The following is a 27,076-nucleotide window of genomic DNA, read 5'->3' on the forward strand; positions in this document are numbered from 1 at the left end:
GAACAATAAAAGAACAAAGATGAATAAGTGAAAATAAAAAGAATTATCCATTTTAGATCAAATTTCTAAACATCTTTTAACCATCTAGAACCTTCCAACAATGGAATGTGCTGCTTTATGAAGCTACACTCTTTTTTTCATTGAAGGTATTCAAGCAGAGTCTGAATTATCTCCATTGCATGACATATTCATTAAATAAATATTTATAAAGGACATATTATGTCCAAGGCCCAATGCTAAGACTATGGGAGTAGCAAAGATGAATCAGACTAAATTCTTCCCAGATAGTGGAGGTAAGACTTGAACTAAATAATCAGAATACAAGGTAGAAGAAAAAGTGTCCTTAGAGATGTACAGCTAAAGCTGTATAGGAATGAAGAGGAGGGAGGCATGACTTTCAGTTCACGGATGTTGGAGAAGTGTTTTCTCCACTGCAATCTATTCCCGACAGAGCATCAAAAACTCTGTTCATATCACACCCTTGTTCAAACTCTTCAACAGATTTTGTAACACATAGAATAAATACAGAATTGTGTTTATTGTATTGGCTTCTAAAATCGGATGTAATCTGGCTTCTGCCTACATCCCCAGTCTCATGCACCCGCCACAGCAGTCTTTCTGATTCTGTAACACGCCCAACTCATTCCTTCTAAGACCTTTCCATTTGTCATTTGTCAGCTCATCTGCTGAATGCTTCAGTCCCAGATCTTGGTGTGGTTGGTGATTTCTTACTTTCTAGTTTTCAGCTTCCATTCCATTTCCTCTATCAGGCCATCCTGGACCACCCTATCTCAATTAGCTGAGGGTGTCTTCCTTTATCCTCCATCTCTCTAGAGTTATTACCATTTTATTTTCTTCCTAGTACTACCAAGATCTGATATTGTCCTTGCTCTTCTTCATTTATTTATAAGTTGCCTGTCATCTGGGTCTACCAACTACTACTTAACAAGAGTAAGAATTTGTAGATCTTGTTTGCTCCTGTTTTTCCAACATGCAGATTAGAACATATAATAAGCATTCAGTAAATACTTGTTAAAGGTTGACTGAATGAAGAGTTTTTTGCACAGGATAGGAGTTTAGACAAGAACCAAGATTCTTTAACTCTTTCTAACTTATATTTTGTGAAATGAGTCTCAATGTGATAAGTCTCAATGACAATGTCTCTCAGCCAGGTCACCCCATTTGATCACCTCTAGAGTTCTGGGCATTGCTTTTCTCCTGCTCTACAGATACACTCTCCAACTTTCAGGCTCAAAGGAAGAGGTATCCTTAAGTGATTCTTTTCTGAGTCTTTCTGAATCATGATTAACTTTTTTTTCATACATTACTAACATCTTTTCTAACAGGTCATACTTTTTTATAAGTTCTTTTGGTATTATTTTCTACTTGCTTTTGTTTGATAGGGATGTAAGATAGCCTATGTCAGTGCTATTCAATGAAACAATGCAAGCCACAGTTGTAATTTTCTAGTAGCCACATTAAAACGTAGTAAGAAGAAGAATAAGCAAATATTTCCCAAAATGTTCAGGCAAGCATATTACCACTGCAAACAGATCTTTCACTACAAAGTTTTTCTCTTATTTTCAAATTTATGTGTATGTATGTATGTGTGTGTGTGTGTGTGTGTGTGTGTGTATGGGTATATATATATGTATAGTGGTGTCTCAACTGCATCAGAAATAAAGATAAGACTACAGAAAGAGAAAAAAGTGGTAAAAAGAAAAAAGCTGAAATTACTTTTAGTAATATATTTCAGTTTAACCTAATATGTCTAAAATATTATCACCACAACACGTAATCTATAAAAATTGTTAATGACATATGTTACATAAAGTTGTTTAATGGAAAATTATTTTGTGATGCTTCAATGTTAATATTTAAAGCAGTTAAAATTCAATAAAATTAAAAATTCAATTCCTCAGTCACACTAGCCATACCTCAAGTGCACAGTTAACCATGTATGGCTAGTAGGTACACACGCTATCTGATTAAACGATAGACACACTGGTGCAGGAACTTGTACCTTCAACTATTCAAAGCATTCAGTAGTTAACTTTGTAGGTAGGTAAATTAATGAATTGGACACTCTTTACTTTTTAATCAACAAATGAGAAAACATAAATGAATTATTTACATTGTTTATACAAATTTGTATTGAATTACTGGCATTGGGAATTGGCATTAATAAAAGCAGAAACAGCACTAGAAAGTAAAAATACTGGTAAGATTAATGAATGTCTTGAGACTATGCTTGTATTAGTCAGTTTTCATGCTGCTGATAAAGACATATCCAAGACCGGGAAGAAAAAGAAGTTTAATTAGATTCACAGTTCCATATGGCTGGGGAGGCCTTGGAACCATGACGGGATGTAAAAGGCACTTCTTACACGGCAGTGGCAAGAGAAAATGAGGAAGATGCAAAAGCAGAAACCCCTGATAAAACCATCAGGTCTCATAAGACTTATTCACTACCACAAGAACAGTATGAGGGAAACTGCCCCCATGATTCATATTATCTCCTACTCGGTCCCTCCCACAACACGTGGGAATTATGGGAGTACAATTCAAGATGAGATTTGGGTGGGGACACAGAGCCAAACCATATCAATGCTGTTGTGGTAAAAGTAAATGTTTCCTATGAATAAAGCAAACTTCAATCATGGGGAGAATTATCTCAGGGCTGTCCTAAGCCTCTGAAGATTGTGTTTCTTTTCTTACGCATGCTAGAAGCTCTGTTATGCACAGTGGGAGAGAGCTGTAGAAAAGGCTGCCACCTCCCCTTTGTGATAAGAATAATCTCTTACCACTCCTGCATCCTTGCTTTCATGTGAGCCTCTATTACAAAAAAAAATTATAAAATAAATAAATTTGTACATGCATATATACATACATAAATAGAAGAGGAAATGAAGGAAAATAAAAATTAAAGTAGAATAATAAAATAACATTTCAAAGGAAATTAATAAAATATTCTAAAACCTAATGAGATAACCACAAGAATTTTAAAACAAAAAGAGCTTAAACACATTTGATTTTTTTTTAAGCCACAAAAAACTTGAATAACCAAAATAAAGAAATCAAAACTTTTTAAAACTTGAAAGGAGGTTGATTGTGGTGGCTCATGCCTGTAGTCCCAGGACTTTGGGAGGCCAAGGTGGGTGGATCACCTGAGCTCAGGAGTTCAAGACAAACCTGGCCAACATGAGGAAAACCCATCTCTACGAAAAATACAAAACTTAGCCAGGTGTGGTGGTGCATGCCTATAGTCCCAGCCACGCAGGGGGCTGAGGTGGGAGGATCATTGAGCCTGGGAGGTTGAGGCTGCGGTGAGCCATGATCACACCACTGTATTCCAGCCTGAGCAACAGAACAAAACCCTGTTTCAAAATATAAAAACAAAAAAAGGAGAGAGAGAGAGAGAGGAAGAAAATATAAACCTTAGGACTGTGGGAAAAAACAAAAATATTAAATAAAAATAAGACTATTTCCATCATAATAATAGTTTCCATTTATTCAGCACCTACCATGTGCCAGGCACCATATTAACTCCTTTTTCTACAAAAAATCCTGGGTAATATTTTCATTTTAGAGATGATGAAATTAGGACTCAGAAGCTATCAGCAATTCACACTGCAAAGTAGAAGAACTAAAATTGGAAAGTGAGAATATTCAGCTGTGTTTTTTCTAAATAGATTTTTTTTAAGAAATGTATATTTTATTAAAGGATGGTGCCATTGTTTAAAGTATGTATGTGTCACCCCAAAATTCATAAACTGAAACTTAAATTCTGATGTGATAGTGTTTATTAAGAGGTAGGGACTTTAGAAGGTGATTAAATCTTGAGGGTGGAGCCCTCATCAATTAGGTTAGCGACCTTATAAAAGGGTTGGCGGGAACTGGCTAGGCTCCTTTTGCTCTTCTGTCACTTGTACCATGTGAGGACACATTCAAGGAACCATCTTGGAAGCGGAGACCAGGCCCTCATTAGACACTGAATCTGCTCACTCCTTGATCATGGACTTTCAGCCTCCAGGACTGTGAGAAATAAATTTCTATTCTGTATAAATGATCCAGTCTCAGGTATATTGTTACAGGAGCATGAAAACACTAAGACAGATGGCTTGACTTTTAAAGAGGTAGAAACAAAAACGTATATTATGAGAAAATAATTTCTACCCTCACAGTCCCTTCCATGCACAGGGACTGTGCTAAAATGATTGCAGCCCTGGCAAAGAGGTAAGTCCTAGTCAGGCAGAGGTCCTTGCTCTTTTCTGAGGCTCTAGGACATACAAATGTATGAGAATATCTTTACACCTGCTCACTAATGCCTACTCAGTCCTTCTCTAACATTTCTGCCGTTTTTACAATTCTGCAAATGTACAGGAAATGTTTCCTCAGATTTGTACCTTATTTTGTATGGCCATACCTGTCTTAAAAAAAAAAATAGGTGTTTGTGGCATAGTATAGAGAACAATGTCTTACAGGAGACAGGGGTGAATTTTAGTCTCAATTCCATAAGAATGTTGATGGGACCCCTCTAGTCACAGCAGGAATTCAGAAAGTTCCTTTTCATCAACCCTCACTGGAAAGGCAATTTGAAATGTAATCCTCAAATTGGTTTTTGGATATAAGCAGGATAAAAATTATAAGTAAATTGAAAATAAATAACTCATGAACAGTAAGCTGTACTCTTAGAAATTGTAAAATGAGATTCTTAAGTACTAACCTTAGCCTTTGCTAATTGGTAAGAAAGATGATAAAAAACAATAGCTATTTTCTATGCAATCTTTGGGTCTATGCTGGGTGGTCTGAGCCTTTCTGCGTAAGTCAGTATAAATATTCTGGATCAGCTTAGAAGGAATACATTTTATTAGCTACGGCTGCACGGTAGATTGATGAGAGTACCCCTGAAGACAATCCAATTCCCTTTACTCAACCTTGGGGTTTCTCACACTTGCCTGATCATTGCAATTACTTTGGCTTTTTTGGAAGTTCTTCTTTGATAGGTCTGAGCTGAGACACGGATCTATACTTGTCATAAGCACCCTGGAAATACTCAGGATCAGGTTAGTTTGAGCTTTCTGTTTCACAGTGCAAGAGCTGTCTTCTAATGTTAATTTGGTTACTGAGATTCTTTCCTTCTAAAAAGGATAAAGGCTCTCCAGCTGTCACAAGTATTCTAGTCTGTTTGGTAATCCTACTTCTCAATGGGAAAAAAAAAAAAAAAGATTCTGTCTGTAAATTAGTTTTAGCTTTGTTTCTATAAATGAGCATCCAAACCTCAGCCAGTTGCCCCTGGATAAACTGAGAAAACTGTCATTAACACTGCAACTACATCAGGCTAGAGGTGGCTCCACCAAGACCATCACTTGTACGGCTTTACCCGAAATAGTCTACTGGCTTTTACTTTTGCATTTAAGCAACTTAAATTTCTGATATAAAAACTAAACAACAGTTAAATAATACTTTGGTATACACACATCTTCTATGTACACAATTTCTGAAGACCAAAAGAAAAACAAGCAGTAAAATGAGGAAGGTCTCCCTGGAGTCCTTTCTCCATCCCCAAACACAGCAAGACAGCTTTATCCTCTTCCACATCATCCTTTACTCTTCCATCTAGTTTTCCACAAAAGATTCTCTTGGTATTCAGCTTCCTATACTAAGCTGCCTTCATCTATTTGCAAAGTCTTTTTCAGGGTGGTTTAGCCACTTGTCCTCCAAATGTGTTGTCCCTGGACAATGTTGTTCTGTTCCTTTCTGACACTGACCCTACCCTAGGTTCTGCCATATTAAAGTGATTTCTAACAAGTATTGTAAGCAGTAGATAAGAGCCAAATATTATCAGAGGGGACATTATTACACTTTTTATTTGAAATCATAAAATCTTATCTTTGCTTTCTCACAAGAATGCCATTATCTCCATTTCCCACATGGGGAAACAGATCCAGAAAAATCAAGTGACTGGCCTCCTTCAAATCAGTAGCAACCCTGGAACCAGTGTTTGTACATTTCTACTTCATTGTGCTCTCCAGTCAGCCCATGTGCCTGTCATTAAAATATTATTTCATTCAAGGATTACTTGTTCTTTCTTCCTGATCGTTAATAAAGACATTAAACAAAACCAGACCTCATGCTGACCCTATAGTCAACACATTGCCCTGCGTCATTAGGATTTGTCCTCCAGCCAGTTCTCAGTCCATGTGACAGAGCACACAGCAAAGCCAATGCTAATTAGGTTGGCAAATAAGATTTATTGAGATACTGTATCAAATGGGTTACAAAAATATAAATATATGTGTGTTAAGGTACATTCATTGTGCTCAGTAAGTTTTTAATTCTATTGAAAAAGCTATCAAGTCTGTCTGGCACTATTTGTCTTTATAAATCTGTTCTTTTATAGCAGAGCTCTTTTAGCTCTTTCGATTCCATTATCCTCTGTGTTTCAATCTTAACAGTGGTTTCTGTTATTTTTTAAAAGAAATGATTTCACAATAGGAATTCAAACACAGATTCTTTATTCCAAAATGATTACTAATAAAATTAACAACAATTAATCCCATTGAAGCATACCAGGCCAAAGAGAATTGTCAACATCTTATTAAGTGTCCTGGGACCAGAATGAGGATTTCTGATTTCCAGTTCTCCTCTCTAGCAATAAACAGCATGGTTTAAGACCAGAATTATAATGCCTTAGAAAAAGCTCATAGAACTGTGCTTACAATTGTGTCCTCCAAATGGAACAACTCCCATTCACATGTCTGGTTTTTAGACTTGTTTTTCTATAGATTCCACGCACCTATGTGTATTTTCTTGTCCTAGAATTGCTCATACAATGCTGCATATCAACCTTTGTTGACACAGTGTAAAACTTTACCTACACATTTTTCTCCCTGTTCAAACCATATGTTTTATATGGTTTAACAAAATTCTTCTATCTTTTACTGAAAATTTGAAATGTCATAAAAGCCAAGGAAATTCCATTTAAACTAAAGTCAAAGTGGTCTCCTGATGACTGCTGCAAAGCATATTTTATATGAATGGAAATTGGGTCAGCTAGGAATTAAATTAACAACCACCGTATTTCCTTAACCACAATTGCATAACCTTATGTCCAGCATGTTCACAGCTGAGGATTTTACCACTGACTTACAAAAAAAAAAAAAAAAATGCTATGCACATAAAGTTTTTGCCCTGTCTTTTAAAAAGTTTCTTTCTGGGCAGGCTTTTTATTTTTACTACAGGTCTGAGCCATTTCACTAGGACCATACACTGGACATATGTTCCAGGTAACACGAGCTTTAAAATTGTAGTATCTATTAATGACAATTACCATTCTAGAAAATAATACCTAATTTAAAATTTGAGTATTACTTAGAAAGCTCTCTGCTAATTAATGGCTCTCTTCATTGTGAGAGTAATAATGTATTTAGATTTTCAATGAAGTATAATATATGATATTTTAAAGGATCGAAATTTGCGTGGAAAGGAAAGAACTACATTATAGCATTGGGTGCATTGGGTGAGGAGATCTTATATATAAATGGTCTAATAAAGGAATTCTATAACTTTACTTTTTGAAATATATATGGATCATTTTATATGTGAAGTATGAACTCATTCTTTATGATAATTGCAAGTATAGCAGCAATTGTGACTGAATATTTAGTATTATCAATTAATATGAATTTATATCACTTAAAGAAAAATGAAGCATATTCATATTTGGAGAGTTGCCTGTGGAGTCCCACTCCAATAGTTGAGTTTGCTTTTTCACCTCAAGGACATTCTGCAATGGCAAATTTACAGTTGCCCTAGACCGAAAAAGACCAGGGTGCTTTATTATTAGCAAAAAGAAAACCGTGTGTATGTGTTTTCCTTTAAAGGTATCAGCTCCTACAAGAACAAACTTGAAAACCTGTTTCTGAGTTTACTCCTATGTGCCAATAAAATGGCTTTCTCTAAGTTGATTCTTTTGAATTTTTATGTCATCATTTTTTTGGGGCTGTTGAAGTATTCAGATTAAATATTCATATAACTATTTACATGCAAACATGAATGTAATTTCACAGGAACTGATAATATCAGAACCTGATTTAGAATGCAATTTACATCTTAAGTAACATGGTAACACTATTGATTAATATTTCTTTACAAGTTTCATGAAGGTATGATAGGGAAAGGAAAGTGATTTACATTTCATATTCTGTGAGCAGAAGTATCTTATAAAAGAACAAGCACTAATATATTTTAGCATTTCCTAGGCTTTGCTCTGTGCTGAGTACATTACATACATAACTGTTATCATTGTATCCTCACAACAACATATCTCTGTGGCAAAGTCTATTATTAGCCTCATTTCACAGACGGGTAACATGAGGCAGAGAGAGATTAAGTAATTTATCCAAAGTACACAGCCAGAAAGTAGGATTTGAACACAAGGAGTCCTACAAAAAGCCCTCATGCCTGAGCTCATGCTACCAGAAAATAACGTAGATCAGTGGTTCTCAGACAAGAGCAGGGATTAGAATCACCTGGAGGGCTTACCGAAACAGACTACCTGGCCTCATCCTCAGAGTTTTCAGTACAGTAGATCTGGTCTGAGATCTGAGAATTTGAATTTCTAACAAGTTTCCAGGTGGTGTGGTGCTGCTGGTTTGGGGGTCACACTTTGGGAACCCCCAATGTATTTGGGGATTCCAGAATGATTTCCAGAGATGTAAATGACTCTCTGGAAATCAGGAGAAATGAACTGTGCATGGAGAGTTTAGGAACTGGAGATGCTACCATGTGCCTGGAGAGAAAAAAGGGGACAACCAGACACCAAGAAAGAAACTGAAGATGCTCAGGGAGAGGGAGTCTCTGAGGAAAAGCAAGGCAGGAGCTATACACTTTTGTTGTTGGGAAAGCCTGAGGTCGAGAGGAGAGGGACGGGTGGGAAATCCTGCAAGGACAATAGATGTCAAACCAAGGAAGGAACTTTTTAAAAGGAATGTTGAAATGCCACAGTAATTTCTACTTAAAAACTCAACCCTGGGAAAATCTTTGACTTTTCTAAAGCATAATGACATCACAAACAACAGACAATAATGGCAAAGGCTTCAATCTGAGAGACAGAAGATCATAACCCAAAACTGCTGGTGATCCTGTAGCTGTCATTTTAACCCCTTGAGCCCCAGGCGCCTAGATCTTCCTCATATTTATTCTTGTTCATCTTGAGAATCCCTTCTTGCTTTAATGGTCTAAGTTTCAAATGATGGAGACAGGAGGATATGACCCTCCAGTATATTTGCTTTACAAATCTGCTTCTCTCTTTCACCTAAGTTGCTTTAAATTGATCATCTCATTGCCCAACCTGAGTTAGAATGGAGACATATGAACTTATTAATGACTTCTTATTAAAAGAGGGGACATTTACATTTGCCTCTGGTTTTGGTTTGAGTCTTCAGACAGCACTGCAGCTAAATTACTATTTATTTTCAGCAGCCAAGAAAGAGAAGATTGCTTAATGTTTGTTGTTTCTTGGACCTGCCTTCTATGTGGATGTCTGTAAACGCCATCAATACAGTCAATGGAAGAAGAAAAGTGTGCCAAGCCTATTTTCTTCGTTATAATTGATGGAGGCCACTCAGGGCCATGTTCCATTTACTCTCAAATTAAGATGGCATGGAATGTCTCCTGTTCATCCCGTTCTTTTTATTAAAGAGTTGAAGCACTTTTTAAATCAAGAAGAGAGGGAGATAGATTTAATCCTATGTCTGCATTTCAGGAAAATTTAAGAGAGGGACATTCCGAGTCGAGGGGCCAACAAAGGAAGACTGGGGAGTTTGTGGGCCTTTTGACATCACGTGATCACCATAGATGTCTGCTTTTAACCCAGGGTGGGGCCAGTATTTGTTCAGTCTCCATTCCTGTACTATTTTAACAGTAATCCAGAGAGTGTGTGACAAGGGGACTTGAGCCTGTCTTTGGGTTTCTCAACATTAGTCTCCTCTCTATGTTCTACTCTAAAATAGCCAGCTCTCTGTTCAACTTCTAAAATACAGTTAGGCAGACTAAGTGGAATCATGACAGAGATTTTATATTACTTTTCATAGTAACTTGAGTTATAGGACTTTTCATATCCTGATCAAAGAAACAGAAAGTGGCTTGCTCTGAGCCCCGCAGCGCAGTGGTAACAGAAGCAGGAATAGAACCTGGGTCACTTATCTTCCAGTCTAATGATCCTTCTGGTCTACCACTTCTCTCAGACTTCGCTGCCAGCAAAGGCTTTCTTGGTGTATTCACTTCCTACTTGCACACATTAACTCACACACACTCTAACACACCCATAGTCATACACACTCATTCTCCCTATTACACATTCCTTCATGGTCATACTCATACACTCACACTTACATAACTACAGGAGCACCAGAGCCACAGCTTCCCAGCATGGCCTACAGCTGGAGGCCCAACCCATCTACTCAGATTCCTTTTGTTGAATCAACGTGACCCATGCAAGGTTTCAAACCTGATGTCAATACCCAACTGAGGGCTCAGACCAGAGCTGGACCTGCATAAAAGTTCCACGTGGAGGCACTGACCTCCATATTTTGAGTTCTAGATTAGGTGGCAGAGAGTGAAGAATGAATCTTGCAAGAGAAAGTGGTCAGAAAAGGATCCAGTGGCAGAATTCCAGGATGAAGTCTAGTAGTCAGAAGGGAGTTGAGGCCAGAGAATTGATGACTATGAGAGTGAATTCTGCAGACAAGAATCCAGTCATTGAAGAGGACCAGGTTTCAGAAACAGAATCCAGGTACCTAAGAGCAGGGTGAGCATGAGGAAGCAGATGGTATTGAAGTTTATGAGCTATCAGAGGATAAATGGGGCAAGGAGCACTGTCCCAAAGAGTGACACTAACCATGAGGGAAGATGGTTTGGCTGTAGCTGGGCTCTGCTGCCCTCTTTACCCCCAGGTGACCCTCTTTGCTCTAGTCTGTGACAGCTTCTTACACTTAAGGGTTTTGTTTTTGTTTTTGCCTCTTCCTTGGACAAATGAGGCAAAAGCGACTATAACTAAGTCACATCAGTGGCAAAGTTTAAAGAACACTTAGATTTTATAATTAATTCTTCTTTTTTTTTTTTTTTTTTTTTGATATGGAGTCTCACTCTGTTGCCCAGGCTGGAGTGCAGTGGCGTGATCTCAGCTCACTGCAACCTCCGCCTCCCGGGTTCCAGTGATTTTCTTGCCTCAGCCTCCCAAGTAGCTGGGACTACAGGCACATGCCACCATGTCCTGCTAATTTTTTTATTTTTTAGTAGAGATGGGGTTTCACCATATTGGCCAGGCTAGTCTCGAACTCCTGACCTCGTGATCCGCCCACCTCGGCCTCCCAAAGTACTGGGATTACAGGCATGAGCTACTGCGCCTGGCTATAATTAATTCTTTGGGGACAGCAATTACAGATCTATCCCCCTTCCCCTCAACCCCCGTGTAGACTGACAAGTGTCATCCAGGTAACATAGGGTTTCTGAAGATGCCCTGAATTCTGTTGACTCAACAATGAAGCCTCTCAGAGAAGCACCCAACATCTGGTGTGAGAGTGATCTAGAACATGTTCTCACAACCGCCCAGAAGCTGAATATCAAGTTTATCCAGACTTGGATCACAGTGATCACTGAACACAGCTTTTAATTACTCAACAATTAGTCAACAATATGCAGATAAGTAACATAATTATTTGTCATATCTCTTACCTTCTCTGTTTATGTAGCCTACTTTATGTCTACGTAAAGTGTGTGGCCACAGCAAAGTGAGATTTGTTCTGTGCAGGACAGGAAAGGACACTGCTTCAACTATAAATTCTCCTCTTGTCAAAGGCACAGACATAATTAGCTATATCCAAGGGCACAACTATTCCTCTACCGACAATAAAGCCAGACTGCATTTGCATTTTATCTTGCAATATGCCCACCTAAAAAACATTTCTACAAAGGCTGCATAAAATACAACTGTCAAGTTTCAGTCCTGCTCCATACACCAGCAGCACATTTGCAAATATGAAGGTCTCACATTTTGTCAAGAGAAGGTACAGATCTGTTAGAAATTAAAAACAAGTACCATTTCATAATGGAAGTTGGATTTTATTCTAAGCCAACATCTGGACTAATTTGCCAATGAAAGCGTTCCGCTTTAAACCTTGAAAGGGAGAAATAGACTAAATAAGTTGTATTTTAGGATTGATCTGTTGTTCTAATTTTTATCTCCACACAAGCCTTCACTTAAGGTTAAAATATGATATGAGTCTTCTTTGATCTTTCTACATCAGTTGGACGGTGAGTCAGTTCTCAATGTTTACTTTGTGGTACTATGATAATAAAAATACTGTAGCAGTTTTGTTTTACTATTCAGACTTTCTCAAAGAAGAAATCCTAGTGCCAAAAGGTAATAAAAAATACCAACATGAAATTTCTCAGTTGTTAACATGTCAATCACAAGAAAATTTAGCTCTAGGAGTATCACCTCACTGCAAATGGATAAAAGAGCAATCAATCACACAATAATTTTTTATACTGGCATGTTAAATCTGTATAATAGTCAAAAATATGAATATCATGTTTCTATATAATATTTTATTAGATATAATTCTTTTCTACAGATCCTGATAAGTTTTTGTTCCAACTCATACTCATTGTTTTGTTTTGTGACATTGCCAAAATATATACTTTTACCCATATAAGGCAAAATGGCCCTGTGTATAAAATACCACGTGGTGAATGCTTGCATTTCAATTAAAACCAGATCTCATGACATCTTTATGCATCTGAGCCCCAGCCATCTGAGGGTAGCCATGTCAACCTCCTACACTCTTGATCAGTGTAAGCACATCTATTCTTAGACTATGAAATATGGGTCTTGGGTGTCAGGGGAAGAATTGTTGGCTGGTCACAGCTGTGGCCTGGTGGGGAGTACTTTGTGTGGTCTGTGAGCAGAACTTTTCTGCCTTCCTTCCCAGCTGTGCACTGCTGAGTGGAAGAAGGTGTACCCCAGGCTCATCAATCTCTTTGTGTTCCTCACACTGAACTGGGAAGGTTAGAAAGAGGCAGGCCAGGAAGAGAGGTCCAGAGGCCAGTTTCTTCCCACTGAGTCAAAGAATAGCATAGAAAAGAGATTAAACAATTGTTCCTCTCAGGTTGCTTAGAAAGAAGACAGAGGCCACTAAATGAATGCATCATTCTTTGGGAGCTCCTGTGCCAGGCTGATAACTGTATGTGAGTCAAAGCTGAATAACTTCAGGGAAAAAAACCTCAAAAATATTAGGTAGAAACGAACAGGGAAAAAAACCTCACAGTTGCAGTTCATTTTTATTCATTGGTGATTAACTTGAAAAGTAGTCACTTGATCTACAAGGTTGTTTAAATGATAAAAAGACATTTTTCTAGTATTTTTCAAACAAAAAAGATAGGTTTTTATATTCCTATACCACATTGTGGTTTAATTTAAATAGTTTAAACAAAAAAAAAAAAACCTTTTTCTTGTTAAAGTCTATTGTTGCCAGAGCCAATCAGAAGCAAAAGAATGGATGTGAAAATTAGGCCTGAGAATGTATATTTGGATAAAAAAATTTAAAAATAAACTTAATTCTTAGCTGCAGGAACCTTTCCCAACTGACACCTGGGAATTACACTGTCACTGTCCTAACTTGGGTTTTGAGTGCATCTTAGAGTTTATCGTGAAAAATGCCAGTTTCACCTGTTTTGTTAGTTCAAGGATATGGTCGTTATTTGTTGTGTTTATTAAAAAGTCTAAAATACAATTTCTGCAAGATTGAAAAAGATAAAATGACTTCCCATTTTTCTTAACTCTTTCCTGCAGTGTCTGTTTGAATAAAGATTTCAAAAGATTGTACAAACCAGTTTTCTGGGGGGTCTTTATTATTATTATTATACTTTAAGTTCTGGGATACATGTTCAGAACCTGCAGGTTTGTTACGTAGGTATACACATGCCATGGTGGTTTGCTGCACCCATCAACCCGTCATCTACATTAAGTATTTCTCCTAATGCTATCCCTCCCCTAGCACCCCACCCCTTGACAGGACCCAGTAGGTGATCTTCCCTTCACTGTGTCCATGTGTTTTCTTTGTTCAACTCCCACTTATGAGTGAGAACATGCGGTGCTGGTTTTCTGTTCTGTGTTTTTTTGCTGAGAATACCATTCAGGACATAGGCGTGGGCAAAGACTTCATGACTAAAACACCAAAGCAATGGCAACAAAAGCCAAAGTTGACAAATGGAATTTAATTAAACTAAAGAGCTTCTGCACAGCAAAAGAAACCATCATCAGAGTGAACAGGCAACCTACAGAATGGGAGAAAATTTTTGCAATCTTTCCATCTGACAAAGGGCTAATATCCAGACTTTACAGGAACTTAAACAAATTTACAAGAAAAAAAATCTCATCAAAAAGTGGGTGAAGGTTATGAACAGACACTTCTCAAAAGAAGATGTTTATGTGGCCAACAAACATGAGAAAAAGCTCATCATCATTAATCATTAGAGAAATGCAAATTGAAACCACAACAAGATACCCCTTCATGGCAGTTAGAATGGTGATCATTAAAAAGTCAGGAAACAACGGATGCAGGAGAGGATATGGAGAAATAGGAACGCTTTTACACTGTTGGTGGGAATGTAAATTAGCTCAACCATTGTGGAAGACAGTGTGGCAATTCCTCAAGGATCTAGAACTAGAAATACCATTTGACCCAGCAATCCCATTAATGAGTATATACCCAAAGAATTATAAATAATTCTACTGTAAAGACACATGAACGCGTATGTTTATTGTGGCAATATTCACAAGAGCAAAGACTTGGAACCAACTGAAATGCCCATCAATGATAGACTGGATAAAGAAAATGTGGCATATATACACCATGGAATACTATGCAGCCATAAAAAAGAATGAGTTCATGTCCTTTGCAGGGAAATGGATGAAGCTGGAAACCAGTTTCTCCATCACTGGTACAGAAAAGTCAAAATAGAACAGAATGCTATAGTGATAATAAAAGTGCTCTTAGACTTAAATAACAATCTTTAAACAAAAATTATTCTAACTCAATTAGTTGATTGAGTTATCCCTGGTAACTGAAGGAAACATTTGTTTTTGTTGGGATCAGCACAACTGTTTAGAAATATAAAATTTTGTTTGCTTTTATTAATAGATGAAGCAGCATACTTTACATTCAAGCTGTTGATTTGAAGCCCATTTTTGTTGTCCTTTCAGAGCAAAATTTTTTCCAGATTCCCTGTACCTGTTTTCACAACATGACATATTCGGAAAGTTTTCTTCTTAACATTAGTTGCTAAGCAAAATATATTTCAGTATGCCTGCTGTAAAGTTGTCAGTCAAATCCACATGGCAAGTGTTTGGTAATCTGATAACACTTTACCTTACCAGCCATTATCTGATATTTTACAATTGATGCTAGGATATTTAACTACAACAGAGTCTTTTTTTTATTGTGTAAAATCAGAGATGTGATGAAAAGAAGTCTGAAATCTCAACATTCCCCCATTTCATTAGGGTTCTTATTTGACTCTCTTAATTTCTTTATTGGAAGCACTCTGTCATGACTGGCTATTTTCACAAAAGTAGAAGTAGTCCTATGAACAGTAGCAAAATATTTCTCTCAAGTAACAAAAGAATAAAAATTGTTTTGTAAAAACATGTTTTTCTTTCATTTTACATAAAAAAAATTATACCCAAACTCTATTATTTTGAACTTTTTCATTAAATGGGTTGAATTTACTTTATTATTTCCAAATGTAAGGCAACATGCAAGAAATACATGCCGTTTGTAAACTCTAGTTTTGAGGGCTATTTATTAAGGTGTGGGAAGATGCAGATTTGTCTGAGATTATTCATCCTCATGGCCCAAATGAGAGTACGTGGAGAACTTTTGTCCGTGAGTATGCCTTTGAATACTTATTTGGAATCTGCCTTTAACAACCCCTGTACAATATAACAGAAAGTAGATTGTAGGAAGCTGCTCCTCTTACCTTGATCCTAAAGAGATAGCCATATAAGGATTATGAATTGGAGCAATGCTTATGATAATAGAGTTTGGTGCTGTGTTTGTTATTGCCTCTACGTTTTCCAATGGATTGCATATGACTGTGATAAAGAAACAGTCTATGATAGCTAAACAAAGAGGTAGTCATTTCAGTTTATGTTTGAACTTCCACTCTTCTGTACTAATCAAACAAAATGATATCCAGCTGCTGTAGCCATAAAGCATTATTTTACCATATGCTTCTGCACGTATCTAGAAATATGTTATGTAAACCATTTTAATACGTGAAAGTTGAGGGTTCAATTGCATCAGAATCAGGAAATACAGGGTTAGGATACTCAATTTAAACTCAGACCCCTCTCCTCATTATCAGCAATGTAACGGTGCCTTTCATTTCATGGATTTATTGTTTGTGACCGTTTATGTTATATGTGAGCATCAGGTAATGGCTGACAGGCAAGATTGCAAACCTGAGGAGGACCATTCTTCCTTAGGATTGTAGTCAATTCTAATCCATCATTTTACATACATAATCCCCAAGCAGTGCAAGCCTGAGACATGTGAGCATCTGTTCATTGAATGCACCTCTCTTCATGCCAACAACATATCACATGGAGCACATCTGAGTTTGACCAAATCATCGGGCTCCTGGACAGACAGGTTTTACACATTAATGAGTATTTTGTTAGCAGCATTTGTGTGATTATATTTATTCACATAAGAAGGCATCCAAAGAAAAATCTTAGAAACTATAAAAAGGCATGAAAAGAAAAATAAGTTTTACATTTTGCTGAATGTCTTTCCTAGCCCTTATGGGTGTTTCCACATTGCTATTTTACAAAATTGACGTGTTATTCAAACAGTTATATAGGCCATTTATTTCAAAGTTAATATTTTTGACCATTCTTCCACCACAATAAATATTTTTTATGACATGATTGACTAAGTCTATGTATTTTCATTGTGTGGAAGTGAAAATCATTTTCATAACTACTCTCCTGTTTGGGGACTTTAAATGTTTTTCTATTATAAAAAAGCCTGCATTGTACCAACCTTAATTTTTTTAGAATACTTTTTTAGAAATAGAAGTTGTGTCCAGGGCAAAAAAAATTTAAGGCTTTTAATATCTATTTTCATATTGACTTTAAGAAAGTTTACTGCGTATCAATTTATAGTCCCTGGACAACATTTCTTTAAGTGGAACTGTTTATGGAATCTTCCATGCTCATATTTTGCTAAGAAACTTATTCAATAAATTCAACTGTTACATCTAGTTCTGCATTATAAACACAAACAATAAAGATAATTTTTAAAAAATCTAGATCTAAGCTTTTATTCTTACATTGAATGAGGACACACTGTTGAGTGTAATGAGGACACACTCTTACACGAGTGTAAGAATGCACTTATTTCTTCCAGCCTGAACTGATTGAATTCTCTTCAATATCCTGAATCTTACTCATGAAAAAGTCTCCTTGAATTTGTAAGTTTCATCGCTGCTGTCTGATTTCTCATTTTCCATACAGAAGGCTGCATATGAAGGGATCTCTTTCTTCCTCAAACACCTAAGCTGGTAGAATTGAGCCAAAAATATGGAATTAGGCAAGACTCTCCAATGTTCAGTTGGCACGTGGCTATATACACAGGAGTAAAACAGGCTTGTGAGTTCTGGCTTTGGTAGGGCAGTTGCGCCTTCTCCATACCGCTTGTCCACCAGCCTGCAAGTGATGTGAGCTGGCTGTGGCCTTAATAATGTCACAATGGCCTTCTTCCCCCACACTTCAACCTCCTACCCTTTTCCTTCTCTCTTTCTCTGAGTCTCTTATAAGGAAAGAGTCAGAAAAGAAATGCAATCCATAAGAAAACACTAAAGTGAAGGTGGATGACAAGCAACTGCTGCCTAGTGCCAAAAGGGCACAGATCAGGCCCAGCCTCATTTTACTTGTGAGCTCGTATCACAGCCTTTGGCATAATCCTTTCGGATAAATTTTCTAAACTTTTGAATCTCTGAGTAAGCGAATGGATGGAGAAGGAAACTTGATAGTGTAATAGTGCAGAGAGGCTGAGTGTGTGCATCCACCAAAACACGCATACCTCCATGCTTATTTGTGGGAGTACCTTAAACTGAAATAACATGGTCAACAATATCAAACATAGTAAATATAGTCCAATATTTAAGATCTTTTTGTGGCCACAATCTCATTATTCCATTGGAAGTAAACACTGTATTTGCTTGCTCCATTCCTTTGATAAAGTGAGACAGCCAGATTGACATAACCTAAATCTTCTGATTCTTAAACCAATGATCCATATTTCTGGTTGAGCACTCTATACATTGTTTTCTGCCACATCCTCAATCTGTACCAGAGGAACACGTGGCTGTACCAGGCACTGCGGGAAGGCACGCGGGTTCAGAGCACGGAGCAGATCCTCCAGGTGGCCTCGGGAGCGGCCCGCATCCGTGGGGAGATGCTGGGCCTAATCGGCTTTGGTCTCACGGGGCAGGCGGTTGCAGTTCAAGCCAAGGCCTTTGGATTCAGCGTCATATTTTATGACTCCTACTTGCAGGATGGGATCGAGCGGTCCCTGGGCCTGCAGAGGGTCTACACGCTGCAGGATTTGCTGTATCAGAGCAACTGCGTCTCCTTGCACTGCAATCTCAACGAACGTAACGACCACCTCATCAATGACTTTACCATAAAGCAGATGAGGCAGGGAGCATTCCTTGTGAATGCAGCCCGTGGTGGCCTGGTGGACGAGAAAACCTTAGCACAAGCCCTCAAAGAGGGCACGATACGAGGGGCAGCCCTCGACGGGCATGAGTCGGAGCCCTTCAGCTTTGCTCAGCGTCCGTTGAAAGATGCCCCGAATCTCATCTGCACTCTTCACACTGCCTGGTATAGCGAGCAGGCGTCACTGGAGATGAGGGAGGCAGCTGCCACCGAGATCCGCCGAGCCATCTCAGGTGGCATCCCAGAAAGCTTAAGAAATTGTGTGAACAAGGAATACTTTGTCACATTAGCGCCTTGGTCAGTAATAGACCAGCAAGCAATTCATCCTGAGCTCAATGGTGCCACAGACAGATATCCTCCAGGCATCGTGGGTGTGGCTCCAGGAGGACTTCCTACAGCCATGGAAGGGATCATCCCTGGAGGCATCCCAGCGACTCACAACCTCCCGACAGTGGCACATCCTTCCCAAGCGCCCTCTCCCAACTAGCCCACAAAACACAGGGACAATCGAGAGCACCCCAACGAGCAATGGCAGAGAATGCCAGAAGGTAATCACTCAGATACACTTGGGACCAAGAGACAGTGAAAAATAGATGAACGAAGAGAAAAAGAATCGGATGGTCTTTGTAACTGATTCTGGGCATATGCATCATTGATGTTGTTGCAGTGTTAAAACCACAAGAGCTAGAAAACTGAAGATGTCGTCTGCTTACGGAAGCGCTGAAAGACTAGGATGTGATTTATTAACGACCAACTTGTTTTTGTGTGTTAAGTTTTTCATCTGTGCATCAAATCACAAAGAATAAATAGAGCTTTTTCTTTATCAGTCCCTTGGGCACAGCAGGTCCTGAACAACCTGCTCTACAATGTTTCATGAAGAGTTCAAACAACAAAATAAAAAATATTAAGAGGAAATCCCCATCCTGTGACTTGAATCCCTTAAGTCTACAGGGGCTGGTGACCTCTTTTTTGCTAATAGGAAAATCACATTACTACAAAATGGGGAGAAAACTGTGTGCCTGTAGTAGACACCTGCACGCATAGGATTGAAGACAGTACAGGCTCCTGTACAAAGAAGCGTCTCACATTTGAACTGCATACTGAGCAGACAAGTTGGTTGTGAGTTCAGTAAAACCCTCTGATGATGAAAAAAAAAAGTATTAAGTTTCACAAGCTGTTTGTACTCAAATATATTTTCTCAGTTTCAGATCCTCTGCTATTTTATTGAGTGGAAAGTCTTGAGCTAAAAGAGTTCAAGAAGAATAATGTTGCATTTCCTTATGTATCAGGAAACACTTTTTATGGTAACTTGTCAGACTGTCTATGAACAAACCCACTTTTTTAGACATTGATAACGTTTTCTTTTCTTCACGTGCTATTTTATACAAGAACACTTCAGATGTTTTAGATGTGACTGATTTTAACAAATCCTATTAGATTCGTATCAACTAGTTACATGTTCTATTCATAGTCTTTTGTGAATCATTGCCTTTTTGTTTAAAAAGATGGCCTATTTTGAGCCTTTGTATAGGTACATTCCTGTTTTTGTGACAAAAGAAAAACTTTAAAATTGTCCCAAACAGAAAAATAATAGCTATCAGAAGTATGTTTTGTTTTAGCGTGAGTTACCATTACTGTATTTGTTTATTGTGAAGGTAGACGTTTAGCATTCAGTGCAGTTTTCAATAAAAAGTATTAAAATTTATTAAAAAAAAAGAAAAATAGTGTTTCATCTTCTTTTGTCTTACATTTCAGACAAGTTCCTATATCCTTCCCTTTTTATTATCTATGTATGGAGTCCAACTTTTTCACCCTGGTAAAAGAGGCAGACTTTTCAAGCTTATAACAACTACTTATCTAATTGTATTTTAATGGAGTACACATTGTTGTGTGTTTTGCTGCAACAGCATTTTTTTTATTTTTATAGACTCAGGGGTACATTTACAGGTTTGTTACATGGATATGTTTTGTAATGGTGAGGTTTGGGTTCCTAGTATGCCCTTCACCTGAATAGTGAACATAATACCTCATTGATAATTTTTCAACCCTTACCCCTCTCTACCCTTCCCCTTTTTAAAATTCCCAATGTCTATTATTTCCCTTTCTATGTCCATGTGTGCCCATTGTTTAGCGTCCAGGCAGTATTTAATTTTCTGTTTCTGAGTTATTTTACTTAGGATAATGGCCTCTGACTCCATCCATGTTGCTGCAAAAGAAATGATTTCATGCTGTTTATGGCTATGTAGTATTCTATGGTATACATAAACTACATTTTCTTTATCCAGTCATCCATTGATGGACGCTTAGGTTGAGCGTCCACGACTGTGCTATTGTGAATATTGCTGTGATAAACATATAAGTGCATGTGTCTTTATTCTTCTTTTCCTTTGGTGTAAGGAAAGATATGTATTAAACATGTTAGAATAGGTATCTATGCACATGCATGTGCACACACAAACACTACACATGCACACATACCTCACACTTACACCAGGACCTAAGAGTCCAAGGCAATTCAGAGCATGAAGCATCATTTTGCAGTGTATAAAATGAAACACATTTCCATAAAAAACTAGCATCATCACACAGTGTATTTCAGTCTTGTTGTTGTTTTGGTGGTGGTGATAGTGGGTTTCCATTGGACCCCAGGTACGAAGAGTTAATCATATTCAATTCAAAGCTCTTGATCACCAGTCATCTGAGCAAGCTCCCTCTAATCTATGTATTTACTCCCTTTTAGCCCTTTTGTTCTCATCCACATAGATAGCTATTTTAACATGTCTAATATATGTCTTTCACTTGCAAGCATGCTCTATAAGACAACTTATAAGTTTATGGCTTCATTCTTAAATTTAAAAAAATCTATTTCTTTCAGCTTTTAAATGTTTCAAAATGTGTTTTGTGCTTTCAGCTTTGAAAAAAAGAGAGAGAAAAAGAAAACTCCCTCTCCATACTATCACTATTAGAAACAAATTATTCTCCTGGGAGACTTCTCTCTCCAGTCCTTCTAATCTACTTGTTTTCCAGACTGAGTTCCGCCATCCTTTTCTCCATTGCTCTCATTTCTCTCGCAGCTCTCTCATCTTTTGGACTTTACCAAAACACAATGGAAATTATGCCAATTATTTGCCAGAATGCACATGTGTAGATGGAAGTTTCAAAAGATAATTTTCTAATAAGCCATATTTATCATGACTTTTTCATTTGCATGTTCTTCCATATTCATCCCTATATAACATGGCTAAGAAACTGTAATCTGTGCTGGGTACTTGGGAAAACAGAGGGAAAATGCATGCTTCTCAATCCTTTTAAGCCAGCCATCACATTAAGATCTAGAAAGAATAAGCCTGTTAGAGAACAATCAAGGCAGCATTTAATTAGAAGCCAAAGCCAATTTTTCTAGAACTTTATATTTCTAGTGAGCCCTTCATCTGAATAGTGAACGTAATACTCCATTGGTAATTTTTCAACCTCACTCCTCCCCACACTGCCCTCTTTTGAAGTCTCCAAGGTCTATTATTTCCCTCTGTATGTCCATGTGTACCCAATGTTCAGCTTCCAGGCAGTGTGTCAGCAGAATCACTGGGGTTGGTGTGGTCAAACAAGTCTTTATCATAGTCTTCTTCCTTTTTCTCCATTAATCTATTAATAACTCTAATTCACAGATGAGGAAATTTAGATTTAAAGGGGGTAACTAATCCAAGACCATATAACGTTGGGACTGGAATCAAGGGGTTTTTTAACTCTAAAATCTACACACTAAAATGGGTTCTCCAATTATTTACTAGTATGGTCAAAACTTGATGTGACATTATAGGGATGTCTCCATTATTCTGCAGTCCTCATTTATTCAACAATTTAGGCCCATCCTGTGTGTCAGGTGCTGTGCTAAGCATTAGAGATAGAGAACTTAGATAGTACAGCATCTTCTCTAGTTAGTTGAAGGCCTGAGCAAAGCAAGCAGGGTGCTTACCTGCCCAAGTCCAAACATTCTTATTCAGGTGAAGTTTAGTCAAGTGCACATCAAGGGCTTTCATAAAGTGGAAAAATATAACAAGGAAGCCTAAAGAACAATGAGCACAAAATTGAACCCCATTGTGGCTTACTGTAGCTTCAACTAATTTTTCTGCAAAATGAGCCTGCCATTCCTCAATACAGTCTCACCCCTGACTGGTATCCCACATATTGGACTCATTCTCATAACTTTAGATCAAACATGACATATTAGTACATTTATTATCATGGCCATTCAAAATTATTCTTTGGGTTTTAACCTTCAGTTGTTAATTTTATAAACATAAAAACATGATCTAAAATCTGCTTCTGATTAAAAGATGAAGATTTCCTAAAATCCATGTAACAATCTATTTGATTCACTCTTTAAAAAGCTGTTCACTGACATCCATAAAGCAGCAATGAATGAAAATAAGAAAAGTGTCATTTTGAAAAATATGTCCTAAAATCTTGTGTAGGCCCTGTAGAACTTTGAGCTAATGAAGCCATAGTTTGATTCTTGCCCTCTCTGATCCTACCAATCATCAATGCTGTAAGCAGTTTCATGACAAAATAGACAGGATATGGAAACAAATGCTGGTCAAGACTCTCAAAAGGGTCACCTCCAGGTCACTCATCCACACGAGCAGCATTTTACGATTTGGTTCAGTGCTGCCTGAGACACACATTAACTTTAACTGAAGCAAATTTCTGAAGATTTTCTCAAGAATGAGTCCAAGCAATTTCCCTTCTTTCTTCATTTGTAATGTGTTGACATTAATTAGTACCTAATTCCTGGAATGTGTTCAGGCTCCAGTGAAAAACAGAAAGGAATGATTTTGGAGCAGATTAGGCACACAGCCTCCTGGTTCAGTTCCAAAGAATGAAGAAACTGCCTACTGCTCTCAGGATCAGGTCCTCCTCAGTCTGATTCATAGTTCTCACTAGGAACCAAAAATCTTAAAAGAGAAAAGGAATTGGTTCTACTTAATAATAGTAATCACTTTTTCTTAAGAAACTCAAAATATCCTGGGTTATAGTCCAAGATCTGTGAAGAATAAAAGATAAAGTCATTTAACGACTATGCATGGTGACTAAGCAAACCAGAGTCAAATGCAGGCCTGACTCCAGGACCTTCTGGCTTTATGTTACTTAAATTTTATATACTTCTTTATACATCCCTGATCCAACAGCGTCTACATGATGTAGCAGCTTCTACATTTCAATGAAAATGAGCTTTGTAAAGGATAGCCTCATGGTATCAAGCAGGCTATATTTAAAATCAAAGTATGGCAAGACTGAAAGAGTAGTATGGAGTACTCCAGGTATAGTAGGTCTTTGCCTAGTAAGAGAAGTCTTCTACTTGGTCAAAGAGCTGTGATAGTCCTATGCCATTTCAGAGCCTCACTGGAAAATGTTCTTAAAGGCCACTGTTTGCCCTCAACCTGGTATAGTTGGATCTTCATTTATAAAACATATTTGCTTAGAAAGCTGGGATAGGGAATGCACAAATTAATAATAAATTATGAGAAAAGACCATCAAAACTGTGTTTTTTAAAAAAGAGTATCTGAAGCCATGTGCAGTGGTATAGGCCTGTAGTCCCAGCTACTTGGGAGGCTGAGGTGGGAGGAATGCTTGTGGTTAGGAGTTCAAGACTAGCCTAAGCAACATAGCAAGATCCTGTGTCTATAAAATGTAATTTAATTTAATTTAAAAACAGAGTAAATACCACACAGATACTAATAAATGATACAGCAATGACAAGCCTGGAACAGCAGTAATACACACAGCAACAAAAATAGTATCTGAGGAAAACAAAGAAAATCAGACTGAGATTTATAACCCAGCCCCATTTATAAAAACTTAAAATGCAAGTACACAAAACAGCAATACACATTTCACAAGAACACATACAAACACAATGACACATAACAAACACATTAGGTTATTTTCTGGAGGAAAGAAGGAAATAGATATGAGAAATGGGACAAAATAGGATGAAGAAATAAAAGAGGGGCTTCCCCAGGACGAGTAATGATAAGGAACCATGAGCTAAGGAATATGATTAATTCAACTCTGCACCTGCATTTAAAAAAAAAAAAAAAGTCCAGAGCTAAATAAATGACATAGAACTTCTGGCTCCTAGTTTTAACCTCTTCTGTGCTTTAAGGCAATATTGTGAAGTCTAGCCTATTAACAAACACATCACAAGCAAACCCCTCACTATGAATGCTCATGACTGGGATTGCAAGAACACTACACAGAAATCTACAGAAGAGGGGACCACGTGTGCACACTGTCTTCTTACATGTAAGCAAGGACAAACATAAACTTTCCTGCAGTAATAGGAAATAAGACTTAGTGCATGTGATTTTTTTGTATTTATTTGAGCCTTTTAGTTTGTTATCACCTATTAGAGAAGTATCAGCTAAACCTGATCCACATCCAGGCAAAAGGCAAAATTACCTGTTATAGACTATTCACTTTCCAGTCAAGACACTTACACTGGCAGGTAAGAATACATATATTAAAGAAACACCCAATATTTTCAGCAAGACAGTAACTGAGCAAATTTTCTCTTGTCATCTTCCCTTTAGCCTACTCTCCCAGATATGTGTCCATATTCATACCTATAACAATAGTCTAATATTATCTAACTTGCTTAGAAGAGAAAAAATAGTGTTACTATTAAGGCAAGACCTCATAGCAATTATGAAAATATAATCTCCTTCTAATTAATTTTTAAAACAACAATGGATATTTTAAGCACTAGTTTCTTGTTGGTGGTGGATTTTCCTTTTTTTTTTTTTGCATGCTTTGCATGAAAGTTTTAATACTTTAGAAGCCTTCAGATTTTATGAACCCAAACATAATACTTGTGAATACATACCCGTGGAGACCTCCAGCCCAAAGCTCCCTCTCAGGGAATAGCCTGAATATTAAAAATTCAGCAGAACTGGTTTTAAAATAGTTGAGCTTTTCAAGGGGATGGGTAGTCTATCATAATGGAACATTAACTTCACTTGAAGTACACATTTATGGTTCTGTTTTTATGACGCCATTATGATCTTTACTCCTAGTCTTGTTATTCTGTGATCAGAGCGTGAAAATACTGCAGAGATAAGTGACAAAGAGCTTAGTTGCCAGTTAGTTGAGGTTTAAAAGTTATTTGCCAATAGATTTTTCAATGCAAGATTTTTAAAAGGCCATTATCTGTCATTGTCAAAGAAATGTGGCCTGTGGTTCATGCAATTAAAATAACTCCTAATTACATGAGATTAGATTTGCTTTCTTCATAGTCTATTTCATATGGAATAAATCAAAGGATTCATCCACTTCTTTTTTTTTAATATCCTTAGACTCGTGTCTTCTTCCTGAGCAAGAGATATGATGTAGCTTGGCTACTGTGTGGATCAACCTAGTGACCTGCACAAAGTGAAAGAAAGAGTACCAGCGTTACCTCCTCCCAAAAAGTAGAAGTTATTTTAGAGTAAAGGAATAAAACACTTAGCCCTTCTCCTTCTAATGCAATTCAGCATATGCAATTTTTTATCTAAATTACAGATTCATTTATTTAAATCTTTATTCATAAGAAAACCCTTATTTTAGAGTCAATATTTAATAATATTTAATAAATTACGAATGCAATGTTTGTGGGAAAGCCTTCTCTCAGAGCTCATCTCTCACTGTGCATGTGAGAAGCCATACAGGGGAGAAGCCCTATGGTTGTAATGAACGTGAGAAAGCTTTCTCTCAGTTCTCAACCCTTACTCTGCATTTGAGAATACACACAGGTAAGAAGCCTTATCAGTGCAGTGAATGTGGGAAAGCTTTCAGCCAGAAGTCACAGCACATTAGACACCAGAAAATTCATACTCACTAAAAACCCCATGAACGCCTTGAAAGCGGGAAAGCTTTCATTAGAAATTTGCACCTCATCATGCCCCAGAAATAATCCTTCTGAAGCAAAGCACCACGAATGAGGTTAACTTTAACAAGTACTAAAAACTTAAGGGACACCAGAAAATTTGTACTGAAGAGAGAGACATGCATATGATTAAAAGCCTATGTCCAGCAGAGAAACCTGCAGCAGAGATAATGGTGAAAGTTTAGGCACATTTTCACTAAAAATGGGAACAGAAAATGGAGGCCTGTTTTTTATTGCTACCACCGTAGATCTGGAGATCTTCGCCAGTAACAAGAAAAATAAGTTGTAAATATTGGAAAGGAACAGACAAAAATAGATGACATGGTCATCTACAACTAATATTAAGACTCCTGTGGTATTT

At 37.4% G+C, this 27,076-nt stretch overlaps 1 protein-coding gene across 1 annotated transcript; it reads left to right on the top strand.

Moving 5' to 3' along the window:
* The first annotated feature begins 16,092 nt into the window (after positions 1-16,092).
* Positions 16,093-19,286, top strand: LOC129492677 (C-terminal-binding protein 2-like). The gene is made up of 3 exons (XM_055297884.2): positions 16,093-16,201; positions 16,415-16,559; positions 18,386-19,286. Exons 1-3 carry the CDS (start codon positions 16,093-16,095, stop codon positions 19,278-19,280), a joined length of 1,149 nt encoding a protein of 382 aa, XP_055153859.2. The 3' UTR covers positions 19,281-19,286.
* Positions 19,287-27,076: the final 7,790 nt, after the last annotated feature.

This window comes from Symphalangus syndactylus, chromosome 11, assembly GCF_028878055.3.
Source record: "Symphalangus syndactylus isolate Jambi chromosome 11, NHGRI_mSymSyn1-v2.1_pri, whole genome shotgun sequence".
Lineage (NCBI taxonomy): Eukaryota > Metazoa > Chordata > Mammalia > Primates > Hylobatidae > Symphalangus > Symphalangus syndactylus.

What these genes read in the sequence shown, in the direction of transcription:
- LOC129492677 (XM_055297884.2), top strand. Translation starts at nt 16,093, where the DNA reads ATGCTTATGATAATAGAGTTTGGTGCTGTGTTTGTTATTGCCTCTACG. An exon ending in TATGATAGCTAAACAAAGAG is followed by an intron (nt 16,202 to 16,414) that starts GTAGTCATTTCA and finishes ATTTAAACTCAG; the next exon opens with ACCCCTCTCCTCATTATCAG. An exon ending in GACCATTCTTCCTTAGGATT is followed by an intron (nt 16,560 to 18,385) that starts GTAGTCAATTCT and finishes TTTCTGGTTGAG; the next exon opens with CACTCTATACATTGTTTTCT.